The sequence below is a fragment of the Camelina sativa genome, chromosome 5 (assembly GCF_000633955.1).
Source record: "Camelina sativa cultivar DH55 chromosome 5, Cs, whole genome shotgun sequence".
In the NCBI taxonomy this organism is placed as follows: Eukaryota; Viridiplantae; Streptophyta; class Magnoliopsida; order Brassicales; family Brassicaceae; genus Camelina; species Camelina sativa.
The window spans coordinates 4,165,602-4,176,928 of NC_025689.1; the positions used below are offsets into that span (position 1 = coordinate 4,165,602).

Consider the following 11,327-nt stretch of genomic DNA (forward strand, 5'->3'; position numbering starts at 1 on the left):
ATCTAAGAACCCTGCTTTATCTCGTGCAGCATCTCCTACAGTGAGGTCAAGACCATGGAAGCCATCAGACATGCCTGGTTTCTCATTAGAAACTCCTCCAAATCTAAGGACAACATTACCCGAAAGGCCACTTTCAGCAACAAGAGGCAGACCCGGAGCTCCAAGCCCTCGTTCTGGTTCTGTCGAGCCAGGGGGTCCTCCAGGAGGAAGACCAAGAAGGCAATCATGTTCACCATCAAGAGGAAGAGCACCAATGTACTCTAGTGGTAGCTCTGTTCCTGCGGTTAATCGTGGATATTCCAGAGCCAGTGACAATGTCAGTCCGGTGATGATGGGCACAAAAATGGTAGAGAGAGTAATAAACATGCGGAAACTTGCTCCTCCCAGATCAGATGACAAGGGTTCTCCTCATGGTAACTTGTCTGCAAAGTCTTCATCACCAGACAGTGCAGGATTTGGAAGAACGCTCTCCAAGAAGTCCCTTGATATGGCAATAAGGCATATGGTATGCATTTATCTCTCTTCTCTCTTCCTCAGTGGTGGGAATTGTGTTTTTAACTGATGATCAAACGTTTTGAAAACAGGACATACGTAGAACTATTCCAGGGAATCTGAGACCACTAATGACGAACATTCCAGCATCATCAATGTACAGTGTGAGATCTGGACATACACGTGGTAGGCCGATGAATGTATCAGATTCTTCTCCACTAGCAACAAGCAGCAACGCTAGCTCGGAGATAAGTGTCTGCAACAACAATGGCATTTGCTTAGATGCAAGTGAAAAGGAAGACGACGCAGGCAGCGAGAGAGGTTGCAGGTCCCCTGCAAGCTTACAAGGGAGATGAAGGAAGAAAGAAAAGAAAAGCCTATTGTAAAACGTTCACCTTTGAGATTCTCTTTTCTTTTATTGTTTGTGAGTTTTTATTATCACACGAGTTTGATGATGATGATATGTGAAGTAGCGTTTTAACGTTTTATGTAAACCTCTCCACTCTCGTCTCTACGTTTTAACCCTGAAATGGATGGATCCTTTAACCTATTGATTTGAGATATTTACCACATTGGTTTCAGATTGGATATAAATAAACATGTAAATATCACATGGACCATCCAATCTCTCAGCTGTTTATAACACATCATAAAATGCAAAGACTGAATTCACACATATATGTCAGTAATGAAAAACAGAACCAAAGAGGGTTTTATAAGCAGCAACAACCGCCTCCGTTGGCTTGGTGAACCAAAGAGGGTTTCAAACCAATCTTGATATGTGAAGTAGCGGTTTGACGTTTTACGTGTACCCCTCCTTTAACCGATTCATTTGAGATATTAACCACTTTTCAATGGCTTCTGATTGAATTTAAATAAACATGAAAATATCATTCAATACCACACAGTTATGTTAATAATAACACGCATGACCCATAACAATCTCTCAGCTGTTTATAACACATAATGAAATGTAAAGACCGAATTCACACAGATGTAAACAATGAAAAAAAGAAAACCAAAGAGGGTTTTTTTTAAGCAGCAGCAACCGCCTCGGCAGGTTTGGTTTCGGGAACATTCTTTGGAGGAGCAGCCGCATCAGAAGGAGGTTGAGAAGTGAGCTTCAGGTGAGAAGGTGGGTTGTGTTTGAGCTTCACCAATATTTGTCTCATTCTTGTTAGATCAGTTGGCTTACCAGGCTTTGGACCTTGAATGACAGAGACCGTTGGCTTCTTAGGGTCTTGCTCTTTCTTTCCTCTTCTTTTCTCTATTGTAGGAACCTCTTTAGGAACTAGCTCCGCTATTGCCTTCCAGTAATTCTTGCTGGATTCCCCGTAGAACTTCTCTTGGTTCTCCAGATACAGCTTCAAGTGTTCAAAGACAAACAAACACATAAAACTTAGAATCCATTCAACTTGACAATGCATGAAGACAATCAATTACAGTTGACTAAGAGTCTACTAAGACTAAAGATGGTCAAAGTTTGAAAATCTTGAATTCAACAAGCCATTGGACTTTCCATTGACAATTCTCCACAAAACGACATGACAACAACAACACAGATTATGATAAAACAACAATCTTGTAAGCAAAAAGAACATACCTTTTCCTTCTCCCTGTTAGCTGTTTTGTTGTTTTGACAAGTTACTTCAATCTTCTTATGGAACTCTTCTTTGTATTGATGAGCTTCCTCAATAATCTGATTCAACAATTCCTTTTCTCTCTTCTCCTTCTCTTCAAGTTGAATTGCATTTTGTCTACACATAAACATAAACCATAGCACCACCACAAATACATCACTCACAAGAACACATTCATCACGTTGCATCTAACAACAGAACACATAAGATTTTCATACAATGAGATCAGATCTACACATCCTAATCAACAGGTAACTGCAGAACATACGAATCAAGCAATAACCTCTAAGCAAAAGCCACAGATCAGATCTAATGAAACTGATTACTTCTGAGAACAATGGACACTAACTGTGACTAGTAGATAACTTCAATTGTGAATTCAAAAATGAAACCCTCAGATTAAACAAAGAGAGAATATACTAAAGTTATCTGCTTTAATCCAAAATTTCTTCAGGAAGAAGAAAGATCAAAACTTATTTTTTTTGCAGGAGATCTAATCTAACCTTCGCCATTCTCTAAGAGCAAATCCCTCATCTGATTCCATCTCCGACGGAGGTGGCAAGATAGGACCGTCGTGTTCACCGTTAGATCCGAAGAGGCCATCGTCACCGTTCGAGTAAGCAGCACCGTAGTCAGAAGACGGAGCTGCAAAGATATCGTCGACGGAGTCATCGACTTGAACTGAGCCGTCGAAGGCTGAGAAAGAGTCAGTGGCAGCGTCAAAAGAGCCTGAGACTGGAACGGACTCAGACGCATCATCGTTGAGTATAACGAAGGAATCTTCTTCAAAGACAGACATCTCTCTCCAACACAAAAAAGCAGAACGAACGAAGAACTCGCGAATCTCTCTCTCTCTCTCTTGTTTGTCTTTTCAAAGCTTTGGAAATTAAAATGGCAAAATCGGTAATAAAAGGAGATTTGTGTTTTTTTTTGTTTCTTGTATTTTCTTATTGGGCTTAAATTGTTGAGCCCAAAACTTTCAAGTCCATTACGAGTTTTCCAGTTTAGTTATATGGTTTAGGTTAATCTTATTAATCTATTTGGCACTAATTAATTGATCGAGAACCTCAAAGAATCGGAAAATCTTAGCGAAAGCTAACTGCAAAGAAAAGTTATTCGAGGTCAAAAAAAAAAAAAAAGTTATTCTTTGTTTGCATGCAAAGAAAAAGAAGAACATTATTTATTATACCACTAGAAGAAAACTTTTAGAATCAAATTTTCAATTATTTATAGTGAAAAATTGTTAAGAACTTGATATCAATCCTGTTTGATATACAAATAATTTTAAAAAGAGTCCTGAGCAGACATACAATAAAGAAAGACTAAAAGAGTGTGTGACATGTATTCTAACGGTGCATTTCACGAGGAAGAAAAAGATGGCAAACTATTATTGATGTACCATCACCCCAAGTATTGTCCTATACCACAAACACAGTCCCCAACCTCTTCCACTGACCTTCCTCTCCAATCTCTTTTCTTATGCCCTCGAATGCGACAGTTGAAAGATATGTCTTCTAGAAGTTCAAACATTTTTCCGTTTAGTTCTTCCCCAGAGTACGTCTCTCCTACAACAAGGAGATCTGATCATCATGTAATGCCTTTGTTTTGGTGCAACAATAGAGAATTTGATGCCGATGGTGGATGCCACATATGCAAAGGCTCAAATTCCGGCACAGACTATTATTATTGTAACTATTGTGGCGTAAAATTACACAAAGAATGCGTTCAGTCTCCACCTAAAATCAAACACCCTTTCCACCCTGATCATTCTCTCCAACTTTTCTTTCATGATGATTCGTCTCGCAAAATTGAGTGTTTGTGTTGCGGAAGAAGAGCACATTGGTTGGTTTATCATTGTACCATATGTCAGACTTTTATGCATCCAGTCTGTGCGATGAAGCCAATCCCCTTTGTTATAGACCCACCAAAAAATCATCTCCACTCCCTCACCTTTTTCCCTAGACAAACTTCCTTAACTTGTAACCTTTGTGGTATGTTGAAATTTTTTTATCCCACCTACGTTTGTTTCAGATGTAACTTTGTTGCTCATAATGATTGTATGAATTACCCACACATCATCAAGATATCACGTCATCGCCATCGTATCTCCTTCACTCTTTCCCTTCCATCTAGAGAATGGTTTTGTGGAGTTTGTCGTTCAAGTATTAGCGCTGATTATGCTGCATATACTTGTGACACGTGTAGCGATTATGTTGTTCATTCAATATGCGCTACTGGGAAGGATGTGTGGGATGGAAAAGAACTCGAAGGTGTACCAGAAATATTGGATATACACAAGATGATGGGCCGTTCAAGGTGATATCTGAAGGAGTGATACTTTATTTTCTTCATGACCATCATCTCCAACTCGAGGTTAGCAAATTTTATGACGAAAACATGCTTTGTCAAGCGTGTGTCCTTCCTATATATGAAGGTAACTTCTATGTTTGTATGGAATGTGAGTTCATCCTCCATGAAACATGTGCTAAAGCTCCTCGTAGAATCCAACATGCGTTACATCCTCATCCACTTATATTGGAGGTCTCCAAAAGAAAAACTTACAATAATGTCCATTACGACGTTGTCCATTGCGACACTTGTGGTCATCGTTCTCTTGGCTTTGCCTATGGGTGTAGGATAGGGGTATGTGACTTCAAGCTAGATGTAAGGTGTGCTTCAATTTCTGAGCCGTTTTATTACGAAGGTCATGAACATCCCATGTTCCTAGCTTTAGGCGCAGGCATAAAACCCATATGTCACGTATGCAAAACAAAATGTCTAAAACCATTAAATTGCATCAAATGCAATTTTATTTTATGTTTCAAGTGCGCAACCTTACCATACAAAGCAATGTATAAGCATGACACACACTTTCTTACAATTTCATGTGGTGAAGAAGTAAGTGAGAAAGAATGGTGTGAAGTATGCGAACGTAATTTAAAAGATACTTGCACAAAAGTATTCTACTGGTGCAACGAGTGTTACACCACTTGTCATATTGAATGCTTAATTGGTAGAGACCCATATATGATGCCCGGTCAATATTTTAATAAATGGGTAATAACGGCTCAAGTTCTTCGCAAATGTAATACTTCTCGACCATTATGTGGTTCTTGCAAGAACCGCTGTCTAGGGAGAATATATGAAATATATGATTTAGGCCACCGTATAGTATGTTCATATGAATGTATTTAAACATATTTATCCATCCCTCTGAATAAAGTATATATATATATAAGTTTCTCTTTTACTCTCAGTTTGGTATTTATTAACTGATAATGGCTTTGGTGATTTAAACGTCAAAAAAGAAGCAAATGAGATTTGCAAATGCATTGCTCAATAAATATCCTATATATAATAGCACAGTCTTCTCTCATTTGAGAGTGTCCACATCAGCAGCATAAATTAACAAATTTGTTGGACTGGAGAAATTAACAAAAAGGCTTCATCGATATGTTTGTTTAGTCCAATTGAAATAAGCCCATTTGAAATTAAATTCGGCCACGTTGCATAAGTTAACCATAAAGCCATCTTTGATCAGTCTTCCCCCATAATTGCTTCGTAACGCATCTCTTCTTCTCTAACCTCTTCATGTCATCTGTTAATATTCTTCTTTAAAGTTCTCTCCTCACCTTCTTTTCTCTGTTATAGTCTCCGTCCAGATTAAGATCTACTAACCTTACCCAATCACGCATCTCTCTAAAATCCGGTTGAGTTTGAATTCCAAGGAGGAGGATACAGGGATCGAATCATTCGAGTGGGTTTTTTTTTTTTGCACAATACGGTTGTCAAGCGAGAGCTAGCGGAAGACGTGTTGTGAAGATGTTACTAAATTTGATATCATTATATTACTATCTCAAGTTTTGATATACTGACTTAGAGAAACATATAGGTTAGTATTTTTTTAAATGTCAGCTTTATGTTTTCTAAACTGTAACAGCTCAAGATCTGATTGATTCGTTCTTTACAATGGATGAGTGGAAAAGCAGATGTGAGAGGCTCTGGTAACGATCAAAAACTGAGCACACCTAGGTCTAAACATTCTGCTACAGAGCAATGAAGAAGGAGCAAGATCAGATAGGGTAAGTCTTGAATATATACTCATAGATATATGATATTTAGCAAAAGCGGAGTTGGTCATAGAGTTTAGCATAGAGACGAGACTAATCAAACATTGTTAATGGATTCCTATTGCAGATTTCAAATGTTAAGACAACTAATACCTAACAGTGACCAAAAGCGGGACCTTTCTTAACAGAAGATTCAGTCTCATCATTTTCTAACACTAAAATATATTCTTTTAAAACTTTGTACATGTTATCGAGTATATTCATTTCTTACCGGAGAAAGCAGACAAGTATGAAACCTCTTACCAAGGATGGAACCACGAACCTGCAAAGATATTGAATTGGGTAAATACAATCTAACATTTTCCAACCATACCTCATTCTCTTTCTACCGGGTTGGAAACTGAAAACAAACAAACCTGTAGGAACCGTCGCTTTTACTCCAAAATTGGAAGAAGAGAAGAACACTGTTCCGGTACCGGTAGTTGCAACAGCACAAGGCGTTGTTATCGATCATCCTACAGCCGCAACATATGTGAAGACGAAGATTGGTCAAGCTCCAAGGCACATATGTTTCGCTAGAGATAAACGACTGATGGTGAGCTACGGTGGTGCAATTAAGTATCCAATATCGAACAAAGAAGATGTCTCATGTGACCATTGGAGTTTTAATGTATCCTCTCCTCTGTTTTCGTTTAACCTGGTGGTATAACGTATTGTAATTCTTACCATCTTATGCAATTATTGTTAAACATATATGTTGATCCATTTTTTGCTTCGAATATTTTGAAGTGTTTGCTTTTTCCATACAATTATTTTATTGACATTGTTTATATATATCTTCCTATAGGTAAGCATTGATACATCTGAAGACTATGCACAGTAATAGGAATCTCAATGAAAGATTTGTGACTCAGTTCTTTAAATCCCTTTTTGATTCAAATAGTGTGACTCAAGCAAAAATACAACATTGGAGCTTGGAGGTCTTCCCAAAATCATATATACATTTATCGTTACCTTTCTTTTTTATAATAAAATGAGGAAAGGAAAATATCTTCTACATGAAATTTTGAAAAGTAAACATCTTATAAAAAATATTATTACTAACTATTACCAAAACATCTTAACCATTTATAGTCCGCAAATTCTTGCATCTATAATTAAGAAACTAAAAATAGAATTAATAGCAAAATAATCAATTTAAAAATATCAAATATATACCCGGGTGTAGCCCGGGATTATCCCCTAGTTATATGTCAATGTCAAACATCATTACAATGCCGCTGGACTTTAAAACTTAACCAGTCACCGAAACCTAGACCTGATTTTAGGACAAACGATCTGCAACTAGAGAACTGCATTTACACATTGTTTTGCACTTCATATCAGAGTCTTTTTTATGATAAATAGAAACGGCCATTCGCTCCACACTTTATGTACATCTCAAAACCAAAACAGTGGAGACTGAATGGTTTAACTAAACGAGCCATACCTTCTTTGGTTCAAAATTGAAATACAAAGATTCAGGTCTACACATCATTGAGTATATAACGAAGGAATCTTCTTCAAAGACAGACATCTCTCTCTCTCTCTCTCTCGCTTGTTTGTCTTTTCAAGCTTGGAAATTAAAATGGCAAAATCGGTAATAACGAGCTTAATTTTTTGAGCCCAAAACTTTCCAATCCCATCGCGAGTATTCCGGTTAAGTGATTTGAATTTGATGTTTTTGTTCAAACCTTATTTTGATGTGTATTATAATTTAACATTTATTCAAAAAAAAAAAAAATGTGTATCGTGATTGAATTCATATATAAAGTCTCATATTATCTCATCTATTTGGCACCAATCAATTGATCGAGAATCTCAAAGATTCGGAATTTTTCACAAATGAAGAAAACTAGATCATGCAAAGAAAGGTTTGGTTGAGATTCTTTATTTGCGTGTTAATAATTGAACATTATTACGTCATTATATACAAAAGAAAATAACCAAAAAAATGCATGCACCATGTTATCACGTTAAGGATCTATTATAGTAGAAACTAGAAGAACACTTTTAGAATCAAATTTTCATATATTTTATAGTGGACATATATTGACAACTTGATCCAGCTAGCTACTATATATAACAAATAATTTTTGTTATACAACATTTATGGATTCCGACGGTGGATTTCATGAGGTGGAAAAGGATGGTAAATTAGTTTTGGTATACTATCACCCCAAGTAGGAAGTAATCTCTAATACCCCTATTCATCAAAACAATTTCTCAAAAACCCCTCAATGGTAAAAAGACAATATTACCCTTAATGAAGATTGCTAAAGGTTAAATATAATTAAATCGGTAAATGTTCAACGAAAAACACAATAGCTCAGTGGTTGCGAGTTCCATGCGCACCCGCGCACCCAGAGTTCGAATCCCACTATGCGAGGTACAAACTAAGGGATAATATCCAGTACAACTGGATGTAGTTGTACGTTCAATTTTCTTTTCAAAATTGTTAGAGGGTAGTTTCGTCATTTCATTAAAGAAGGGGGTAGTGAGAATAAGTGGAGGTGATGCAGAAAAGAATTTCTGGTATAAGGGCACCAGAGAATTAAATCCCCCAAGTATTGTCCCATACCCCAAACACATACCCCAACCTCCTCCGGTGACCTTCCTCTTTTTTTATGCCCTACACGACGCAGGCGTGTCAATAACGTGTCTTATTTACACATTTCTCCGTTTACTTCTTCCCCCGAGTACGTCTTTTCTGCAACAATGTCTTTTGGTGATCATCATGTAGTCCCTCTATTTTGGTGCAACAATAAAGAATTTGATACTAACGATGGTGGGTGCTGCGACATATGCCGTCATTTAAATTTTGGTACTGACTATTACTTCTGTAACAAATGTAATGTAAGATTCCACAAAGAATGCGTTCAATCTCCACCTAAAATCAAACACCCTTACCATCCTGAGCATTCTCTCCAACTTTCTTTTTGTCCTCCTAATAACGCTCGCTATTTCGAGGGTTTCTGTTGCCGGAGAAGAGCTAGTTGGTTGTTTTATCATTGTACTACATGTCAGGCTTTTATCCATCCAACATGTGCTATGAAGCCAATATTATTTGTTGTAGACCCACCAAAAAAACATAATCATCCACTCACCTTTTTTCCGAGACAAACAAGCTTAACTTGCAACGTTTGTGGTTTGTTGAGAAAAACTAACCCCACCTACGTTTGTGTTAGATGCAACTTTGTAGCTCATAATATTTGTATGTATTTCCCACGAATCATGAAGATGTCACGTCACCACCATCGTATCTCCTACATTCCTTCTGCTCCATCCAGAGATTGGTTTTGCGGAGTTTGTCGTCAAAATGTTAACGGTGGTTACGGTGCATATACTTGTGAAAAATGTAATGATTATGTTGTTCATTCAATTTGTGCTACTGGGAAGGATGTGTGGGATGGAAAAGAACTTGAATGTGTCTTAGAAGAAGATGACATAACACAAGATGATGGGTCTTTCGAGATGATATCAGAAGGAGTTATACTTTACTTTCTTCATGACCATCATCTCTGACTCGAGGTCAGCATATGTTATGACGAAAAAAAGCTTTGGCAAGCGTGCATCCTCACTATCTACGAAGGTAACTTCTATTCTTGTATGGAGTGTGAATTCATTCTTCATGAAACATGTGCGAAGGCTCCCCGTAGGATTCAACATGCGTTACATCCTCATCCACTTATTCTGGAATATCTCAGAGTAGATTGGTTCAGCTGTGATGCTTGTGATCGTGGTTGTTGTGGTTTTCTATATCAGTGTCGCACAAAGGGATGCTACTTCTATCTAGATGTAAGGTGTTCATCAATTTCTGAGCCGTTTGACTACAAAGGTCATGAACATCCCTTGTTCTTAGCTCTAGACCCGGAAGTAAAACCTATATGTCACATATGTGAAACAGAATGTCAAAAGCAATTAAATTGTGTCAAATGCAATTTTATTGTATGTTTCAAGTGCGCATCCTTACCATACAAAGCAATGTATAAGCATGACACACATTTTCTCACATCTTCATGTGGTGAAGAAGTACTTGAGAAAGATTGGTGTGAGGTGTGCGAACATAATTTAAAAGATACTGGCACCAAAGTGTTCTACTGGTGCAACGAGTGCTACACCATTTTTCACATTAAATGCTTATTTCGATGGTGAGCCATATGTGAAGCCTTTCTTGGTGGAAAGAATTTTAAACTCTTCGCAAACGTAATATTTCTCGACCATTATGGGATTCTTTCAAGAACCGTTGTCAAGGGAAAATATTTAAGAAATGCAACATCATAGCATGCATGTTCTACGTACGTTGTCTTTTTGGAAGGTGAATTTGTAAAGATGTATGAGCGAGCATCTATCCCGTTAAATAAAGTGTTGTTTTTCCGTTCACTATCAGTTTGACTTTTTAAACTGTTAAGCATTGGCTGTGATGATTCGAAAAAGAGAAAGCTAATACACGCAAGAAATTATCAAGGTAAAAACATGATGAAATAGGTACTATATATAGTGAAGAACCAAAAATATCAAAATTGCTGTGAACAAAAGAAAAAGCTTTGTCTACGCTAAAACAGAAATTTGACACAAATACTGAGTTGAAAGTTTAAGAATAGGCGTGACTGTCCCTTCCTAAACAGACTTCTTTACATAGTTTCTATGTGTTTTGTAGTTTCGTTCATTTTTTACGTTTGGATTATATATGCTCAGGTTTTTATTTCGGTTAGTTTTGGTCGGGACAGATTGAGAGATATATATGACGGGCATTGAAGTGAAGTTGATAAAATATTCAAATTGAAGTTTGAAAATAAACTTCAAACAAGAAGCAAATGAGATTTGCAAATGCATTAACTACTCAATCACTACATTGCCGCTAAACTTTAAAACTAAACCAGATCACAAATGCATTTACACATTGTTTTGCAGTTCACATCAGAATCAGTAATAACGGAAATTTGTGTTTTTTTTGTTCTACTGTTTTTTTAATGGGATTTTTTTTCGAGCTCAAAATTTCCTACTTCATCACGAGTATCCCGGTTTAGTTATGGTTTATGTTTCAACCGATCCACGATTTTCAACCCGAGATTACAACAATTCT

The 11,327-nt window shown here is 37.1% G+C and overlaps 3 protein-coding genes, 1 long non-coding RNA gene and 1 pseudogene across 7 annotated transcripts in view; 4 read left to right on the forward strand and 1 right to left on the reverse strand.

Moving 5' to 3' along the window:
* LOC104785414 (uncharacterized serine-rich protein C215.13-like) overlaps positions 1 to 1,042 on the forward strand; it is a 5,700-nt gene extending 4,658 nt beyond the window's left edge. For 2 of the 3 annotated variants that reach the window (XM_019245690.1, XM_010510619.1), the window contains 2 exons: positions 220 to 505; positions 585 to 1,042. In XM_019245690.1, coding sequence (XP_019101235.1) covers positions 220 to 505; positions 585 to 848 — 550 coding nt within the window. In that variant the 3' untranslated portion in view covers positions 849 to 1,042. Of the gene's footprint in view, positions 1 to 45; positions 506 to 584 lie in introns of all 3 variants that reach the window. The other variant, XM_010510620.1, reaches the window with a different exon arrangement.
* On the reverse strand, positions 1,358 to 3,018 carry LOC104785415 (clathrin light chain 2-like). Its single transcript, XM_010510622.2, has 3 exons — positions 2,636 to 3,018; positions 2,096 to 2,249; positions 1,358 to 1,856 (listed from the first exon to the last, which is right to left on the reverse strand). The coding sequence occupies exons 1-3, from the start codon at positions 2,929 to 2,931 to the stop codon at positions 1,527 to 1,529; spliced, it is 780 nt and encodes a 259-aa protein (XP_010508924.1). The 5' UTR covers positions 2,932 to 3,018; the 3' UTR covers positions 1,358 to 1,526.
* LOC109133061 overlaps positions 3,407 to 11,327 on the forward strand; it is a 10,766-nt pseudogene continuing 2,845 nt past the window's right edge.
* LOC104785416 lies at positions 5,575 to 6,956 on the forward strand. Of its 2 annotated transcripts, XR_767353.2 has the most exons (4): positions 5,579 to 6,024; positions 6,122 to 6,214; positions 6,330 to 6,544; positions 6,625 to 6,956. It is a non-coding gene; the product is annotated as an uncharacterized LOC104785416 (long non-coding RNA). The 2 variants fall into 2 exon arrangements; XR_002037923.1 differs by having other exon boundaries at positions 5,575 to 6,024; positions 6,122 to 6,544.
* LOC104788859 lies at positions 8,943 to 9,805 on the forward strand. Its single transcript, XM_019245691.1, has one exon. The coding sequence runs from the start codon at positions 8,960 to 8,962 to the stop codon at positions 9,764 to 9,766; it is 807 nt and encodes a 268-aa protein (XP_019101236.1). The 5' UTR covers positions 8,943 to 8,959; the 3' UTR covers positions 9,767 to 9,805.